Genomic DNA, 20,672 nt, shown 5'->3' with positions numbered 1-20,672 from the left:
TTTCATTTACAGTTTCTGCACTTTTACTACTGCGTGTGGGGAGGGGGAGTGAAGATGTTTGTGGCATTTTCTGGCTCTGGGGACTATGTAAATTGACTGGCCTTGTACCCTACGTGAGAAGGGCAGGGGGAGTACCATTTGTTGTTCCACCTTACAAATCTCTGCTGGGAAGTCTCTGTTGGGAGTGGGATTTCACAACACAAGGGTACAAAATTACAGTTTGAGATCATGACATTTGTGATCTCAAAAAAAAAAGGGGGGGAATGGGTAATTTTACACGTGTGTTTGGAAGCATTTAGGCTACTTTGGATCCCAGCCATTATACAAAGGGAGGGGGACCACAATTGTATGAGGGGCTGGATGACTCCTCCTCACAGCACTCCACAGGCTGAATGACATCAGGAGGTGTGGCCATGACCCCTGACGCCATTTGGTCCTTGGCAGGCACGGCGGAAGTATGCCTATCCTGTTCCATCTGCTTTGCTGCGCTGTGCCTGCTCTGGCATCTGGAAGAGCAGTGCTCCAGCCACAGACACTTCGCCCATCTGGCGGCTCCCCCACCTGGATCCCCCACTGTTACCTCTGATCTGCGATGGGAGAAAACTGCACGGATTCTCCTGCACAGCGCTCATGTGCAAGGGAATCCCCACTGTTACCTCCGACCAGAGAAAATGGTGCGTAGGTGAGGTTTGGAGGAATCCAGGAAGGCTGGAACCTTGATGGGCCAGTGGGGTCCCTTCCCTGCATTACATGGGCGTTTCAACATTCTGCTGACCTCAAAGGCCTCCACAAGGGGAAAACATCATACTTAGATCACATTCATGTCCTGCAAAGTGGGCAACTTGGGGCCCTCTAGATGTTGCTAGACGGCAACTCCTGTCAGCCCTAGCCTGCATAAAATGGTGAAGGGTGGTGGGAATTGCAATTTAGCAACAACATCTGGATGGCTATAAGTTGCTCACCTGTGATTTAACACTACTTCTCTTATGAGAAACAGCAGTCTGCACAGAGCCAAAAATCGAAGCCAGAAATACGTGGACAACATGTCTGTATGCAGAAGGCATGTCCTGAAATGTGCACGACGGTAAAACAACTAGTAAGCTAGTTCCAGATCAGCATGTAGAACCTGCAGCCAAACATTTTACTACTTCCTGTTCTTAAGACAGCCTTCGCTTTGTTGCTTTCAAAATGTGCATATGCTTTCATCAAGCAAAATTCTGGTCCAGTACAGCTGCTCACCTGACTTGATTTCACTGCCAAACCAGTCAAAATCAATGTCTTAGGTGTCTGCTTAAACGGTATCAATAACAATTGGAAAGGGAGAAAAAATCTTTATTTGAACCCCAATTCATTTAATTGTCATAACATTGATCAGCTCTAATCTGACCCACATTACTGAAGGAGGTTTTAAGGGCAGGTGCCCCCTAGGCATTAAATTTAATATTGAATACACTTGGAAAAAAATGTCAGCTGTTGCACAATCCATACTGAAAGATTTTTCTTTTTTCTCCCTTTCCTGGGAGTAATTAAAAGATGCTTTTCTTGACTAATGATCCCCTGTTTAGAAATGGGAAGTCGATATTCCTCCTGCAGCAGTCAGCTTCAATTTGTCACACTGTTCCAGAAGTTTGAGAAGTGGTTCTTCTCAGGGCTGTTTGGTAATTGCTGGAGCCAATTACAAGCTTTTTAAAGCTGACCTAATCAGTGGGCCACTGACAACAAGCCGAAGTCAGCTGGTCTCGTTTCTCCCCTAGTTTCAAAAACTTTTCCTCCCCACTTTTTGTTTGTTTTTGCTACTTTATCAAATGTCAATAATTCTTTCTTAGTATAAGCACATGTCACAAGTCACAAATGTTAACTTTTTCAAGATTTTTCCTGGTAATTATATGATACCTGTGCGTGGCTTCCATTTTACTTTTGGATACAATTAGTGGCCAGTTTCTGACATCTAGTCTATAAAGATAGGCTTGATATTACAATTATTAAGATCTCCCGAACTTCTGTAATGATAGTTAAAATTACAAAGGTGAAGTCATATTCCATATCTCCCTGTGACAACAGAATCAGGTGAGGTTGTGCAGGTCCTGGACAGGTGCCCAGACTCAGTAATGGGCTGGATGAGGGCCAATAAACTGAAACTGAGTCCTGGCAAGATGGAAGCCCTTGAGTGGTTCCTGAGTCCGGGAGACAGGCTCATTGCCTGTTCTGGATGGGGTTGCACTCCCTCTGAAAGAAGATCAGCTTCATAGTTTGGGGGTACTCTTAGATCCATCTCTGTCGCTGGAGGCTCAAGTGGCCACAGCAACTTGAAGTGCCTTTTACCAGCTTTGGCTGGTTCGCCAGCTATGGCCTCTCCTGGACAGGGATAGCTTGGCTACGGTGGTACAGGCATTAGTAACCTCAAGACTGGATTATTGCAGTGCGCTCCATGTGGGGCTGCCCTTAAAGCTGCTGGAGCTAGTGCAGAATGCTGCAGCTCGGCTGTTGTCCAGAGCTGCCCCTTTCCAGCATGCAACTCCCTTGCTGAGGGAACTGCACTGGCTGCCTATTTGCTACCGGGCCAGGTTTAAGGTTCTGGTGCTAGTGCTAGTTCACAAAGCCCTAAACAACTTGGGAACAGAATACCTGAGAGAGCGCCTTCTCCCCTACCAACCTGCCCAGTTGTTGAGGTCATCTGAGGGCAGGCTCCTGGTGGTTCCATATAGTCCTATCCTCCATTTTGGCTTTATTTCTGTTAAATGGCTTCTCCATTTTGGCTTTATTTCTGTTAAATAAATCATGCCACGGTGTAATATGTCATGAGTTGTTGTTCATCTGAGGTTGTATTTACCTAATTCTTAGACCTGCTAAGGAGCAGATGATTGTTATTATGTCCTGATATGTAAAATCATACAATTCTAAGAGGGTGTACTTTCTCTTTCACACGACTGTAGGTGAATTGGAAGTAACAGATTTGGCCCATTTCTACCCATGTTAATCTTGACCAAAAATAACTACAAAGCCTAGATGTCATGGTTATCAGGGAAGCAACAAATATCTGTAATCTGCAAAACTTTTACATTTGCAGCTATGAATATGTTTCTGAAAGTTGTATCCAACTTTGTGACTTGTGTGGTTCAATTAAACCAGACTGTGACTTGTGTGGTTCAATTAAACCAGTTTCAGAATGGGCAAAAATGTACAGTAGCTTCCTCTTTTGGGAAGCAACCCTCTGCAATTACAAGCTGGCCAGCACTTACGTGGGGAACGAAGAACACGTAAGTGGACATATCCCTGGAAATAATATAGAAGGTTTTGTGTGCCCTTGTTGCTTATCCTTTCTGCTACTATAAACTTCTTGAAAAATTCAAACCAAGCACTGACAGCGAAGGAAGGCTAATGACAGCTGGGAAGGACTGTTGAACTTTTCATATGTTGCACAAGCAGACTGCCGCACAATGCAAGGGAACGCTCCATCCTCCTCCATCCCCAGAGCACCTTTTAGGGATGCTGGGGGAAGGGGGAGGGGAATTGTGCTCTTCCTGTTCCATTGTCAGAAGCCTTCTGCAATTTGAATTGGATTTCACCCACATCATCGAGCAATTGAGAAATTAATCCTGTTACACCAAACGCTACCTGTGGGCTACTTTCATTTGCAGCCTGTAAGCTTCAGTTCAGATAGAAGGACAACAATATACAATGCTAGAAACCATTTCTGTGCAAAATTTCTGTGCAAATTTTCCTAAAAGGCACTTACCTATGTCTTACCTAAAGACATACCTATTCTGGGTGCCAATACATTTACAAGAGGCACATGCTGAATTTCTGCATTACGTCTGTCTTCCCTTTATCACAAGGGTAGAAACAGAATAGAAATGTTTTTCGGTTTTGCTGAGCCCTTGTGTTTAAAATTCTAACTTTTAGTAACTTTTTAAAGCAAATATCATGAGTTTATGCAAAATAGTAACTTACTTTTTGAAAAATAAGGAGACAACCATCTGTCAGGTGTGCTTTAGGGTGGATTCTTGCATTGAGCAGGGGGTTGGACTCGATGGCCTTGTAGGCCCCTTCCAACTCTGCTATTCTATGATTCTATGAATTTTTTTTTACAAACATAACCCCCAAAATACAGGAAGTTATATAGCTTGTAACTTTTAAGGGTCTGTTTAATAGAAGAGGGACAATGCAATATCAGATAACAATTACTGCTTAATGAGTAAAAAGTTATGCTGCAAATTAGTACGGAAAAAAGTATTCTTTCGAGAGAAGATTATCTATATCTGAATCTCATGAAGTAACAGAGATTTATGACTGTTAAGCACACTTGATTTCAATGGGGCAAAGGCAGGTCTTTCTGGTTTTTACCTCAAATTAGATCAACTTCAATATACACTTTTTATACCGTTTAGGACTATACAAATGCAAAATAAATACATATAATTATATAATCTCACTATCTAAAGGTTTGCTGCTGACATTATAGTACATATATTAATCTACGTATCCCTAATATTAAAGACACATTAGAGATGTGTAGTTATCTTTTTACAATGTTCTGGAATAGGAAACAAAGAAAGAAGCACATGCAAAAACACACAGGTCACCGATACTGGAAAGAAGTGCTGGAGTTCTACTGCAGTGTTGGGTGCCCAGGAACTGATCCTGACATTAATGAGCTCTTGAAACAAGTACACTGAATCTGCAATATAACCACTTCTGAAGACAACACTACAGGCTAAAACTAGTCTGTTTCCTAGACCCATGTTCTTCCTATTCATATGCCCACACCTATTTATATGATTGGTGTGGGGAGTCATTTCTCTCTCCATAAAACAGAACTGGAGTATAGTTCTTTATCCCTTTGTCAATCTATAATTTTGATTCCCTCCTGTGACTACCCAAAGATGCAGTGAATTTTGCAACTCTCCAGGTTTCCCTTGTGTTGGGAGTTCAGCATAACTCGGCAACCTTTTTATTTTGTTTAGTTTCAAGTTTCCACTCTGGGTTCCCTTTTTGTCTTTTATTATAGTCCTTAAATATCTTCTTTCAATTTAATCCTGATGTTTGAAGGTGAGTTTCCAGTGTTTTCAAGAGAAACAACTTGGCTTACCTACCCTGTGTTTATGTATCTTTGCCTACAGGGACATAAGAGGAAAGCAGGCGGCCCACACCGGCGGATGAAAGGTCAGCTGACAGCTGCTTCATCCCGAGCCGATAACTAGCCCAAAGATCTGGGGTTCCCCCATGTAAAGTATGAGGAATGGGTGGTGGTGGAAGCATCCTACCAATCAGACGGAAGCGTACACAAAGCAGTTGTGGCATAGTGGGAGAATTACAAGAGTAATGTGAAATTGGCTTGTAAATCGTTTGTTCAGATGATACGCTCAAACTGTAGCTATATACATGGTGAAATGAAAGTAAGTTTTGGGTTCAGAGTCCACCTATCTTCCTCTTTGCCAACTATACATGAACAATTTATCTGAACACAGAATTGAGGCCATTGTAAAAATCTGGCTTCTGATTCATATTCCCGTATTGTTGGTTGTGTGTAATGTTCAGTGTCTGGAAATGTTGAACTTAGACCCATATCGTAGTAAGAGTTTTTCATATTGTAAAAAGCCTAAAATAAATAACACTGGGTCTAAAAATAAATGCAAAAAAACTATGATTTTGTTACTACCATTGTTCAGTATTTTAAGACCTAGTGCTTTTCCTCTGTATGCGTAGAAAATAATCATAAAGGAACCAACAATTTCTCTAGCTTATTAGAGATGTTAGAGATTTTCCAGGGTAATAAATCATTGTATGAAGCAGTCATTTGGTTAAAAGGGAGAAACAAAAGGGGTGTATTAAATATGCCACCAGGTGAAGCAGGCCCAAGATGTTTTGCTGCTTGAAGTGGAACAGCAAATGGAGCCTCTCCCCTAAATCAACGGGGATAGTTTGAAGACTGGCCAAGTTATTTTAGAAACTGAGGCAGAAGATCCCACAAGTGTCCTTCCTGGGCAATAAAAAATCAATATAAATAAGTGTACGGAGTGCTCTTGACCTTGTGAACCTGGGACCAGGAGAGTTAACTCTTAACTCTCTAATTTTCCAAAGAACTGTGCAACGCTCTACCTGCACAGCCTAACTTTTAGAGCTTTTTCTAGCTAAAAGCCCATCAAGTTATACAAGCTGAGGGACAATGGAAGAGGAAATAGAGAGTTCAATCTTTCCAACCCTCTTTGTACTACCCCATCCCAAAGCTGAGAAGCAGGTCTGACACCCACCCACACTTATGTCTTCTGTAGTAGCAATGGGCAAAATAAGTAGTGGGGAGGGGAAAGAGAAAATGTGTGGGCAACAAGGTTTTTTTTATCCCATCCAGTGAAGTAATTGCCTGAGGCAAAGTAATGGGTGAGGAAAGATCACATTGGAAAAGTGTGACAACAGAATTTTGGGAACTGCCTACAGAATAGATGTTATCCCCCTAATTATGAACAACTGTAAGGCCCCTGCATACATGTACATTACAAAGTTCTAAACCAGTTTGCAAATTGGAAACTTCAAAAAACAAATCATGTTAACCCACTGTCCTCTACCATCTCTTCCTCTCTTACCTGGTTTGCATATAATAAGAAGCCCCCATGGGGAAATCCAAACCCACCCACCCCATACACGGTGTTTTCTCATTACATGCAACTCTGGACCTCTACAAGATTTGAAATTGGGAAGGCAGTTGAAGATGTGGAAAAATGTGGACACTGACGCCCGTTCCTAATCCATATATAGTCCTGACCATCCCAACTGCGTTCTTTTCTTTTGTTGTAAGGTGGCTACTTAGGTTTGTGTTCACACATTAGGTGATACACAGGGGGAGGGGGAAAGAGGAGACTGGTCAGGCTGGACATTTCCCTTGTCATGGCACTATTTGAAAGCTGCCCCTGGTAGGACACCCTGGAGTTCGTAAGGCTCCTATGGCTCCAAGCTCCACAAAACAAACTATCGATCACATGGCAGCAATCCACCCCCAATTCTGCAGGGCTGACTTAAAATTGTTTCCCTCTTATGTGACAAGATCAGCCAATGGCAAAAACTACAAAGGTGTAAGGGAGGAATTAGATAAAACCAGAGATTTAGAGGAAATGTTCTACACCTTGGGATTTTGCTGGAAGAGGAATTTACTGTCAATGTGAAATGGGAGTCTCTCTAGCTTTCCAGGATATTTTGAATATTTGCATTCCATAATCTTCCCCTGTTACATGTAAATGTCCAATAAATGCCTTCAATTCATTATAACTGAGCAGAGTATGTGGTGAGTGATACAGGGTGAAGGACTGGGATCTTCCCCCTAAAGAGATGGTGTTTCTTTTTTCCTAATTCTTCGCATGTACCTTGTAAAGACTCTGAATTTGGAGCAGGAACTGCTAAAACTGAAAGGAACTTCCTTGCAACCCTTGGACCAGGGGTAGGATGGCTAAAATAGGGCAAGAAGAACCTCACCTTGAGGGAATAGCAACATTTGGGCCTTAGCTAGACCTAAAGTTTATCCCGGGATTGTCCCGGGGTCATCCCTGTTCATGTAAATGACACACAGGATATCCCGGGAGCAGGCAGAGATGACCCCGGGATAAACCTTAGGTCTAGCTAAGGCCTTGGTTTGACCCAAGATAGGACAGCATGTTGTGCTAATATAGAAAATATTTTAAAAGTCTGATAAGTCAGTCACTGAAGTGTTCTTGAGGGAAAGCAGATAGGGGGTTAAGAATCACAAAGATACTAACAATCTGGATCACTCCATATTACCAAAGAAGTAGAGATACTGCTTTTGTGACAAGAAAGAAACAAACTCAGTTTTGGGTTAGATTCTCAATGGCTGCATTTGCATCTAACTGGAAAGGAAAACAAAACTTGCTTAATAAGCCAGGATATGCACAAGCAGCACGCAGGAACATGCAGACTGTTTGGTAATGCTTTGCTCCTTAATTTCAAAAAAGTAAACTAGGATTCAGCACTTAAATATCGCTTCCCATTATGTTTAACGGCTTCCAAACATGGCAGGATCACAATCAAGGTTTGAAAGTGGCTTACAGATCCTGGCTTGTTTGATAGCACCTAATCTTAGTTCCCAATTTACATGTATCTGGAAGTTTGTGTGCTTGTGTGCTGAATCCTGACTTGTTTTCCTGCTCATGAAAAGATGAGTGAAGAGGCAGGAAAAGAGTTGCATATGGGTGCATGCCTGTTTTGCATATTTTGCTATTAGCATGATGTGTGAACCACGTCTTCCATAAATCAAGTATCAATAAAGAGTGGTACAGAGTCAAACAGCTTTGTAAAGCTTCACTGATTTATTTTTAGCCATCTTTCCCCATTACTTTGGACATTAGACTTATATGACCAAGTTGACACAGAGTACTGGGCTTGGAAGTACTAATCAACTTGCATGTGAAATCAAGGATGAGATCCCAACTGAACTGCAAAAGGTCACTGGGAGGCCTTAGACATGTCACTATACCCCAACTAGTACCTTTGAAAGACTGCCAAGCTTACATATTTATTTTTAAAGTCTTGGTCATCTTTTTTTAATCATACAGCCCTTTAAAATGCCTGAAGCAGCCTACCTTGTGGAGTCTGGAGAGGGTTTTGCACGTCCCTGGGTATTTTCTTCCCACACGTTATTTGCTAACTCGTTCCCAATGGAGGACATTACTTTGATGAGTTCTATAGGCCAATCATCCAAATCAAGTGAGCGGACACGTGACAAATGTGTTCCAAGGTTTCGGTGTATCCCGGAGCATTCAATACACATGAGTGCTCCCAGGTTTAAGCTCGCCCAGTCAGGATCTATGGGAAGAAAGAACAGACCCACAGAATTAACATATTCTGAAAGATTTTCCTGCTTATTGTTTGATAACGAGCAAAGAGATCACTAATAAGTCTTATCTGAAATGTTAACACAATAGCAGAGAAGTAAATGGTACTGGTGACTCCGAACACCACATCTAGTTCATAGCCAAGTCAGGGAAATTCCATTTTGTAGTTCTTGAGGAATGTATTTGGCTGGGGGTGGAGAGGAACTCCACAGTAATTAATATGGATAATATTTTGCTACCAACACAAACACCTGGAAGCATGGTATGCAATAAAGACAAGGAATTTAGAGGATCATCCAAAGGGGATCATCCCTATCTCCCTAATTCCTCCTACAGAACTTGAGTAATGGAGTGAAAATATAATGTTTGTGTACGAAGGAACATATACAATATCTGTAACTTTCACAAGGTAGCTTTCATTAGTAAAGTGATACAAAATGATAGCAAAAGAAAATACAATTGTTAGACAAATCAGGGCAAACAGATAGCAAGTAAACAGAAGTTCTATGAGTCCAAGATTAAAAGGAAAACAAATACAATCCAATAGGCACCTCTTCTTAACTTTTTTTTTTTAAAATCCATCACTGTCATGATTTCCACATTCGTTGTTTAACATTGAACGGTATTGAGCATGATGAGGAATGGACTGCCGTGAGCCTGCTGGATGAGCTAGAGCTTCCAGAGTCAGATGACGTCATGGGACCATCCTTCTCAGGGGACTTGTGGGAGCCTGGGCCCTCAGGAAAGAGGATCACAGACTCTTCCGCACAGGAAGAAGGGAGTTCCGCTGCTTCAGAGACAGAGGCTGCACACACATGCACAAGTCCCAGAGAGCATCATTGTGCAAATCATTTGCCATCATTGGGCAAATTAGTGGGGTTCTTTTAAGAAGAAGTACCCAACTCCAAAAAAGGACACTTACAAGAGCAAGGCTTGTAAGTGGACCTTGAGTAGGGCTCAGGATTCTCTGGTAATATAAGCCCACATTATCAGTCTAGTCTTTTCTGGAAACAAGGGCATTTCTTCAGCTCCTCATGCTTGGTATCTTGTTTCCTTGATCTTCTGTTTGATTAAAAACAACTTCTTGTCTGTACTGGACATTATTTCTAAATCTCAGATGAAGTGTAGAGTTTTTGTTTGTTTGTTTGTTTAGTCAATAATAATTTTTATTTTTTCAACACGAAACCAATTAAAAAGAACATATAATACACAAAAAAGAAAGAACAATTACAGAAATAACACCCTACAACACTTTAAAAAATTACAAGTTAAGATGAACTTCCAGTGTGGTGTAGTGGCTAAGGTAAGGTGTTGGACTGGGAGTCAGCAGATCCGGGTTCTAGTCCCCACTCGGCCATGGAAACCCACTGGGTGACTTTGGGCCAGTCACAGACTCTCAGCCCAGCCTACCTCACAGGGTGGTTGTTGTGAGGATAAAAATGGAGAGGAGGCGGAGGATTATGTATGCCACCTTGGGTCCTTGGAGGAAAAAAGGCGAGATATACCGTATTTCTTCGCTTCTAAGACACACTTTTTTCCCATATAAACATCTCTAAAAACGGGGTGCGTCTTAGAATCGCGGGTGCGTTTATTATTTCTTAGAATCAAAGGTTTTTTTGTGTTGGTAGTACTGAAATTAGTGTGTGTCTTACAATCAATGGAGTCTTAGAATTGAAGAAATATGGCAAATGCAATAATAAAAATAAATAAATAAATAACATTTTTTCACAAAAATAAATAAAATAAGTGACCATATCTTCTCTTCCACCATAGTTACAAAAAACAAAATCCCCCTCTTTATTTTATCTTACAATTTTTCATAATCCTTGAATCCACAGATAAGCAAGTCATTTTTTTCCAATCCCTGCAAAAAGTCTATTAAAGGTTTCCATTCAGTTAAAAATCTAGATGTTGTCTTTTCTCTAATTATTGACGTAAGTTTTGCCATTTTCACCAACTCCACCATCTTCAATAGCCATTCATCCGTATTTGGCAATATAGAGCCTTTCCATTGTTGTGCATATAGTAATCTCACTGCCGTTATCATATATAAAAATAGAGTTCCATGGCTTTTTTTCAACTGATCATCTATTAGTCCCAAAAGAAAATATTCCAGCTTCAATTGTATCTTAATCTTTCATATCTTCTGTATTAACACGTGTATTTCTATCCAGAAGCATTTGGCTTTTTTATAAGTCCACCATATATGGTAAAAAGTTCCTTCTTGTTTTTCACATTTCCAACAAGTTCCCGATACATCTTTATACATTTTAGCCAATTTTGAAGGAGACATAATGTTCTTTAAGGCTAGAACTTAATGTAAATTTTAATCCTTTAACCCACGTATTTTCTTATTGTTCCATAGGTATACCATATCCAAAATTCTGGCCCCATTTTATCATATAATCCTTGACTTGTTCATCTTCAGTCTCAAATTTCAACAAAAGTGTATATATTTTCGCTATAACATGTTCATAATTTGTGCACAATACCTTTTTGGGGGGGGGGGATAATGTTATTATTGTGTGATTCTGGTTACAAGGGTCAACTAATGTATCGCATATGTACATTCGGAGTCAATACAGATATATATACTTAATTACTAAATAATACAAATTTATACAAGCCTGGGTAAAAATACTTAACATTAATTAGTTAATTTGATTTCATTTAAATTCCATTCAATACAATCCCACTTAGGGCATCCTGAGACTAACTCCCTTTACCCTTCCACCTATGTTTTCCATATTTCTAAGTATGCCGTTGGGGGTGTTCTCCCACCTTCTTTATTCGCATAATAAATTCCCACCATACCCCCCCCAAATTATCTTCACTTTGTTGTCCTCTTACTTTCCTCATTTTTGGGGTCAGCTTTTCTAAGAGGGCAATCTGCCAAACCCTTTGAAACCAGTTTTCAATTGTAAGCCCTTTGCCATCCTTCCAGAGTTTTGCTATCAACCATCTAGACGCCAATAATAGATGGTTTATTAATTCCTTATTTAAGAGCTTAATATCTGGTACCCTATATAAATTTTACAGAGCTAAATGAGGAGATGGGTGGACCTATTGTCCAGTTATCGAACAGATTTCCTGGAACACTTTTTTCCAATAAGCACTCGCCTTAGGGCAGGACCACCACAGGTGTATGTACGTCACTTCTCTGGAGCATCCCCTCCACCACAGTGGGGATGACCCTGGACTCATCATAGATATTCTTCTGAGCATCAAATACCATCTGTGAGTTAGTTTTAGCATTAATTCAATATTTTTACTTGATATTGATTTAAATATACCTCTGCCCCACAAAAAATTCCAATCTTTTTCTTCAATATGGATTCCTAAATCCGCTTCCAAGACCATCCTGAGTGGAGCGTTGGTACCGACTTCTTGACTTACTATCCACTTATAAAGATTGGAGGTCAATCCTTTTGTTACTCCACTATATCCCGCTGCCATATGTTCAAACTCTGTTAAATTTCTAGTGGCCGCTAATTTTATTTCTGGCTTAGAGAGAAAGGCGTAAACCTGAGAAATTTTTAACCATTGTCCCTTTTTCTGACCAAATTTTTCTGTCAAGTTGTTTCAGTTGTCCATTTTTAAAGAAACCCGTAAGGCGATATAATCCTTTGGATTTCCACTTAAGCGTTTCCCTTTTTGTTAATCTACCTTCAAATGCTGAGTGATAAACCATTGGGGTTAATGGGGAGAGCCCTGGTAGTAATGTTTCCATCCTCATTTTCCAAACTTTAAGTGTAGTTAGTGTGAATGGGTTCTGCACCAATTTAATTCGTCTGAATTTGTGTTTCAAATATGGCCAAATATTCATGGGGGCTCCTTCACGGCTTATTCTTTCTATCTTTGTGAACCGCCCACAGAGCTCCGGCTATTGGGCGGTATAGAAATGTAATAAATAAATAAATAAATAAATAAATAAATAATCCGAACCCACTGCTTAGAAGTATCATCTTCCATAAAGGGGATTATATGGTTGAGTTGATTAGCCTCATAGTAAGTAACCCGTGAGATTTGGGATACCCCATCCGCCATCCTCCCATTGTTTATATAGAAGTGATTTACATATCCTAACAAATTTTGTACCAAATATAAATGAATTTAACTGCTTCTGCCATTGTTGTAATTGGTTCTTCGGAATCCAAACTGGCAAAGTTTGGAACAGAAATAGAAGTTTTGGGAGTGAAATCATTTTAATTGCTATTAATCAGTCTGAGATGTCTAAAAACTGCCTTTTCCATATCCTAATTTCAGAACTGATGATCTTCAAACTTTCTTGTAATTTACTTCATATAATTTGTTTAAATTTTTAATTTTGGATCCCTAGGTACCTAAAACTAACATGGCAAAGTGGTATCCCCATCCTTTCAGCAAGTAGTTTTTGTGTAAGTGGGGGAAGGTTAAAGCACATTATCTCTGAATTGTTATAGTTTACCTTCAAACCAGCTACTGAGCTGAAATTTTCTAACTCTTTTTTGAAATGCGGTGCAGAACTAAGTGGTTGATCTGTAGTCAGGACTATGTCATCCGCATAAAGCCCCAATAGGTGCACCTCTTTTTCTATTTTGACTCTGTTGATGTTGAGGTTGTCCTGAAGGTTTTGTGCTAGGGGTTCCAGTGCTAAGATTAATAATAATGGTGAGAGAGGGCAACCTTGTTTTGTGCCTCTCCTTAAATCTATTTTGTGTGAATTTACATTGTTTATCTGAATCAGTGCTGTTGAGTCACTATATATTTTACCTATAATATTAAAAAAAAACCTCTCCAAATTTCATCTTACTTAAAACACTTATCAAAAATGGCCACTCCACGCAATCGAAGGCTTTGAAAAGACATCAACACTAAGGGTTCTTTATGTACTTTGGAATGGTGTATTATATTCAATAATTTCCAGATAGGGTCTGAAATTTGTTGTTGGGGGACAAAACCAGTTTGATCGGGGTGGATATATTTGTTAATGATCTTCTTCAGGTGGTTTGCTAAGACAGTAGTGAAAATTTTGTAGTCCAGATTTAGCAGGGTTCTTGGTCTGTATGATTCAACACAGGATAAATCTACTATTTTTGAGTGGGTCCAGGTCCCTGGAAGAGGCATTCCCTTCATTATGCCATTAAATACTCTGACTAGATAAGGATTTAAAATCTCCTGAAAGTTTTTATAAAATATTGTTGTATATCCATCTAGCCCTAATGATTTGCCTATTTTGAGATTCTTAATTACTCCCCGGACCGCCTCAGATGTCACCTCTACACAAAAAGTTTTTGCATCCTCACAATCAAGGACTGGTAGTTTAGTTGAACTTAAATACTGTTCAATGGCCTCTTCTGAGGGATTCGAAGATTTATATATATCCGAGTAGAATTCTGCAAATTTTCTGCAGATCTGTTCAGAATCCAATATCTTTTCATTTCCTTTTCCCTTCAAATACCGAATTACTCTTTTTTCACATTTCCCATAATCTATTAGCCATTATTTCTGATCTCCTTCCACCAAATTCATAATTTTTAAAATCTTAGATACAGCATATTGTGTGCTATTTTATTGATTTTTAAGATTTCCAGTTCCCTATGTTTCTTCTCCAGTAACTGATATGTTTTATTAGATCCTGATTTCTTATATTCATGTTGGAGCAGTTCTATTTCTTTTTTAATGTCCACCCCTGCCATTACTCCTCTTCTTTTTAGAATTGCCCCTGCTTTCACACAGTGGCCCCACATTACCACCTTCATTGTGTCCCAAAGGAGGCTGCTTGAAATGCTTCCTTTTTCATTTTCCTGAAAATAATTAATTAGATCTTCAGATAGTCTCATTTTAATACTGTTATCCATCATTAAATTAGAATTGAATGTCCATGTTGGGGTGGTCTGAGTGCAGTATAGGGGTCCTAGAGTTGCGACTATTGGGGCGTGGTCTGTGATTTTAATATGGCCAATATTGACTGCTACTGTCTGTTGCAAAACTTTAGGGGAACCTAACAAGTAATCTATTTGTGTCACTGAAGCATGTCTGGCTGATACATAAGTAAAACTTTGATCACCTGGGTGGGTTTCCCCCCATAAATCCCAGACATCCCATTTTCAAAAGGTTCTTAATAACTTTAATTGTTGCTTCCATTTCCCCTTATTTAACCCTGTTTTTTGCTACTTCCCAGCTTTTTCAAGATCATTACTTGTAAGACCTTGCATATTCCAGTTTAAATCACCCCCTAATATCAACTCCCCTTGGGAGAATGTTTTGACCTTTTAAAAAAAATTATTCATAAATTTTAATTGCCCAATATTTGGTGCATAAATTGACCCCAATGTTATTAGTTTGTCTCCTTCCAGTTTTCCTTCAACAAACACAAATCTACCTTCTTTATCCTTTAATATTTTGGTAATTTCAAAATCCATCTGTGAACTGAGGATAACGGCAACTCCCCTGGACTTAGAATTGCCAGAAGCCACGATCTGAGTGCCAAACCACTTGTCTCTTAATAGTGATATATTTTCTGCTACTTTATGTACTTCCTGTAAAAAAAAAACCCACATGAGGCTTACTTTCCTTAATATAACGTGTTATCCTCTCCGTTTTTACTACATTCCCGAGTCCCTTTACCTTTAGTGTCAGTGTCCTGAGATTCGCCATTTTTCCTTAATTGTTATTTTTGTTTTAATTTGCTGTCCACTCCAGACTCGTTTCACCATCTCTATAACACTTACTCCCTTATTCCCGCTTGAACCAGAACCAAGATACCACCCCCTCTCTCCCCCCCTTCCTTGCTTGACTGACAGAATGTACTCATTCCAAGGCAGAGTGCACGCAAGAAGCGATATTTTCTCTGGCCCATCAGCAAGCAATAGGCAATTTAATAAAACCTTAGTATTGTTACACACATCTTTGTTATGCCATTTGGGGGATTTTTCCACATATAATTAAACAATACATTACAGCTCCTTGGCTCCTCCGTAGCATTTCCCCCCCTTTCTTTTCCACAGCTCTAATTCAAAGTTCAGTTTAAGTTGTGTTAGGGATTCCCTTCGGGGTTTTGCTGTTATTATTCCTTCTGAGTTTTCATGACTATTTTTGTATAGCTTGAGAGCGTAAGCTTCTTGGTTCTGGCGGTGTGGAGCAAGACTTCTCTTGTGCCTTTTTTCTCCTGCCTCCCTTATTTTTTCTTACGCTTTCCCAGCCTGTGTTTGCTGTTTCTGCCTTGGTGTTATCTTGCACAGCGGCTTCAGCTTCTGGCGATAATCCAATATTCAGCTTCTTTAGCATCTCCACCATTTTTTCTTTCATTGTAGCTGATATTGTATTTTCAAATTCCGAGTTTATTTGTTCAAACCCATAGGTTCTATTATCTATTTTAAACCTTTCCAACAATTGCAAATATATAACCTTCCAACAACTGTTCTCTTGAACAGAGGAGGGCAACCAGGATGATCAGGGGTCTGGAAACAAAGCCCTATGAAGAGAGACTGAAATAACTGGGCATGCTTAGCCTGGAGAAGAGAAGATTAAGGGGAGACATGATAGCACTCTCCAAATACTTGAAAGGTTGTCACACAGAGGAGGGCCAGGATCTCTTCTCGATCCTCCCAGAGTGCAAGACATGGAATAATGGGATCGAGTTGCAGGAAACCAGATTCCAGCTGGACATCAGGAAAATGTCCTGACAGTTAGAGCAGTACTACAATGGAACCAGTTACCTAGGGAGGTTGTGGGCTCTCCCACACTAGAGGCATTCAAGAGGCAGCTGGACAAGCATCTGTCAGGTATGCTTTGGGGTGGATTACTGCACTGAGCAGGGGGTTGGACTTGACGGCCTTATAGGCCCCTTCCAACTCTATGATCTTATTCTATATTTGCCTTGCGTCAAATCTAGTATGTGAACCAATTATGACGGCTTGTTATTTCCCTTCTATGGTGGGCCTCCTGCGCTGATAGCCACAGGGGTATTTTCTGACAAAGGCTGGGTTTATATTTATTCCATATTCTCAAAATTGCATGTCATATATAATGATTATTAAATTCTACGTTCACCTTCGCTTTGTCATACCACAGATATTCATACCACCCATATCTTAATTCATGACCTTCTAATTCCAATAGTCTCTTGTTTTTCAACAGCACCCATTCTTTCATCCATACCAAACAACAGGCAGAGAAGTACAGTTTTAAATCTGGGAGGCCCATCCCTCCTTCCTTCACATCTTGTAATCTTTTAAATTTAGCTACATATCTCTCTGTCATGTGTTTGAATGGTGCCTCCAATGCCACAATAGGTATTGTCTGAAACAAAAACATCATTCTTGGTAAAACATTCGTCTTAATTGTAGCAATTCTCCCCAAAAGTGACAGTTGCATCTTGTCCCACCTTGCTTAATCCTTTTTAATTTCATTCCACATCTTAACATGATTATTATGAAATAGCATACAATTCATATTTGTTAAAGTAATACCCAGATATTTTACCATCTTTTCTATCTTGAAACCTTTTTTTTCTGTCAATTTTATTTGCTTTTGCGATTTCATATTTTTGTTAACATCTTTGTCTTCTGTTTATTCACCCTAAAACCTGCTACTGCACCAAATCCCTTCAATTTATTCATCAAAATTTCAATTCCCTTTAAAGGATCTTCCAAGGTAAGCACCAAATTGTCCACAAAAGCTCTCAATTTGTACGACTCTTTTTTAACCTTTACTCCTACAATTCTTTCATCTTGCCTTATGTTTCTATTCAAAACTTTCAACACCAAAATAAACAACAATGGTGACAATGGACAGCCCTTGTCTTGTCCCTCTTTGTATTTCACATGGTTTTGATTATTTGGATGATTATTTATATGGATGATTATTTGTGCATTTTTTGAGGTATAGATTGATTTAATCCATTTTATGAAATTCTCTCCAAAACTCATTTCTTCCAGAATCTTGAATAAGAAATTCTAATTAAGGTTATCAAAGGCCTTCTCTGCATCCAGGAAAATCAGTGTAGCTTGCTTTTCCGGGTGTTTTTCAAAATATTCCAGGACATTTAATACAGTTCTAACATTGTCTCTCATCTGTCTTTTAGGTAAAAATCCACTTTGATCCTCATGAATGAATTCTTGAAGGGTTTTTTAAAATCCTTCCACCAACATCATTGTAAACAACTTATAATCATTATTCAACAATGATATTTGTCTCTAATTTTTTGTCAAAAGTCAAGTCCTGTCCCTCTTTCGTTATATAAGCTATCTTCCATGTCTCCGGTATCTCCCCATTGCTCAAAATAGAGTTTATTATATTTTGTAGTGGTTGCACAAGCTCCTGTTCAAAATTCTTATAATAAGAACCAGGGAACCCATCTGGTCCCAGTGTTTTCCACTGTTTTAACTTCCTTATTGCCTCACTATTTCACTTACTGTTATTGATCCATTCATAATTTGTTTCTGCTCTTCTGTAATTTTGGGTAGTTTTTGTTTTTTTTAATATATTCATCCATTCTTTCTGACGAGATATCTTGTCTCTTGAATAAATTTGTATAGTATTGATGAAAGACTCTTTGTATTGCCTTATTATCAATTAAATCAGTGTCACTTTCTTGTATTTTTACAATTGTTTTCTTTTCTCTTTCTTCGTGCAATTTATAGGCCAACCATCTTTATTGTTTATTTGCAAATTCAAAGTTTTTTTGTTTCAGATAGCTTAACTTTGTTTCCATTTCTCTTACTCTTAACATGGATAACTGTTGTAACATTTTAATTTGTTGAACTACATTCTTCTTTCCAGGGGACTCCTTAGTTGTTCTTCTTTTTCTTTAATCTCTTTTAAAATATTTTGTGTTTTTTGTCTTTTTCTCTTTAGCTGTTTATTTTGTTGTATATAGTAACCTCTAATAAAAGCTTTACTCGCATCCCAAACCATTCCCTGATCTGTACCCTTATTTAGGTTCATCTCAAAGAATTCTTTTAGTTTCTTTTTACAATCTTTTATCATGGATTCCTTTTGTAATACCGCTTCATTTAATCTCCATCTGAAAACATTTACTTCTCATTTATAAATCATAAGTGGCTCTCCCACACTAGAGGCCTTCAAGATGCAGCCGGACAGTCATCTGTCAGGTATGTTTTAAGGTGGATTCCTGGACTGAGCAGGGGGTTGGACTCGATGGCCTTATAGGCTCCTTCCAACTCTACTATTCTATGATTCTATGAAGTATGGGGTTGTGATCTGAAAAAGACTTAGGTAACATTTCTGTTTTATACACCTTTTTAACAAATTTCCTAGTTGCCAAAATCATATCTATTCTTGATAGGGATTTGTGTTTCTCTGAAAAGTACATGTATTCCTTTGAGTTTCCATTTTTTTTTTTGTCTCTACACATCCTCCAATGCCAAATTCTCCATCAGGTCAAAAAAAACTTTTTGGTAGTTTACCTTGGTTATTTTTGACAGTTTTTTCAGAGGTTCTATCCATTTGAGGTGAAACCATTCCATTCAAATCTCCCATCAAACACCAACTGTCATATTATAGCTCTGATCCATTAATCTTTTATAAAATTCTGCTTTAAATTCATTAGGTGCATAGATTCCTAACACCATGGTAATAATTCCATTTAAATTGATTTTTACTCCACAAATCTGCCTTGTTCATCAGACAGTATTAATTCAGGTTTCAGATGTGGTTTAATATACACTACCACACCATTCTTCTTCATATTTATGGAAATAAATTCTTCACCCAAATTCTTATTAGTCCAATATTTCATATCGTTTTTCCTGATATGAATCTCTTGTAAGCAAATAACATCTTGTTTTAATTTTCTCAAATAATGAAATATGTTCCATGTTAAGTATTTGTAATCCATATTTTGATTAATATTTTCAAAAAAAGAAATTTATATACCTCATTGTTCAGTCCCTACCTGAGGCACCCGAGGCCTCCAAAGATTCTTCTTCTTCTTCCTGCTGTGTCTTGTCCAGGTCTTTTTTGAATTTTTCCACGAAGTCTCTTGCTTTTTGACCTGAGTTCAACTTGAATCTCTGGTCTTTGTATGTAAATGTCACACCTTCTGGGATCTCCCATCAGAAAATGATCTTTTTCTGTTTTAAAATTGTCAAGAATGCAGAATCTTTCCTTTTACATAGAATTCTGCCAGGTATCTCCTTTAAGATAATTATCTCTTTATCTTCCACCTTCATTTTAGTGATATAGTGTTGTTAGAGGACCTGGTCTCTTGTTTTCTTTCTAACAAAGTGCACCACCACATCCCTTGGCTGGCATATATAGAGTTTATTCTATATACTCTATCGATTTCCGCCTCCATGTCCCCCAAGTTGCAAAGAAGTTGCCAGGCTTTTAATGATTTCTTCTCTGATATCACCCGCTGTTTCTGGAATAGACCTAAGTCTCAAATGCTCTTTCTGTCTCAGTTCCATTAAAGACAAAATTTCCAGCTCACTCTCCAATTGTATGTTCATAACTTCAGATTTATTTTCCAAAATTTCTACCTTATCAGTAACCACTTTAACTTCTGCAGTTACTTTTTTAGTGAGTTATTCATTTTCTTGATCTGATTTGTTTCCAAAAATGTTGCCTCTACCCTTCCTTCAAAAGCATCCATCTTACACCCAACTTCATTCATTTTTTTGCTTAGTTGATCTAAAACTTTCTGCATTTCGTCAGAGAGCGCGCTATCTAATGAGCCTTTTCTTGATTCCTTTCTGGTGGCACATACTGCGTACAGCCCTTCACATCTCCATTACTCTTTTTCCTTTTCTTCTTTGTTAGCTGTTATGTTACTTATTGAACACTGGGTGAAGCAAGAGAGCAGAAAAAGAGAAGAAAAGAAAAAACTGT

The 20,672-nt window shown here is 38.8% G+C and overlaps 1 protein-coding gene across 5 annotated transcripts in view; it reads right to left on the bottom strand.

Moving 5' to 3' along the window:
- Positions 1-20,672, bottom strand: part of AGAP1 (ArfGAP with GTPase domain, ankyrin repeat and PH domain 1) — a 452,256-nt gene that overhangs the window by 61,406 nt on the left and 370,178 nt on the right. For all 5 annotated transcript variants that reach the window (XM_063116055.1, XM_063116056.1, XM_063116057.1 and 2 more), the window contains one exon: positions 8,586-8,808. In XM_063116055.1, coding sequence (XP_062972125.1) covers positions 8,586-8,808 — 223 coding nt within the window. The remainder of the gene's footprint in view (positions 1-8,585; positions 8,809-20,672) is intronic.

The sequence above is a fragment of the Elgaria multicarinata genome, chromosome 2 (genome assembly GCF_023053635.1).
Source record: "Elgaria multicarinata webbii isolate HBS135686 ecotype San Diego chromosome 2, rElgMul1.1.pri, whole genome shotgun sequence".
Taxonomy (NCBI): domain Eukaryota; kingdom Metazoa; phylum Chordata; class Lepidosauria; order Squamata; family Anguidae; genus Elgaria; species Elgaria multicarinata.
Note: the sequence above shows the minus strand (reverse complement) of the source record. Positions and strands in the feature narration are given on the sequence as shown.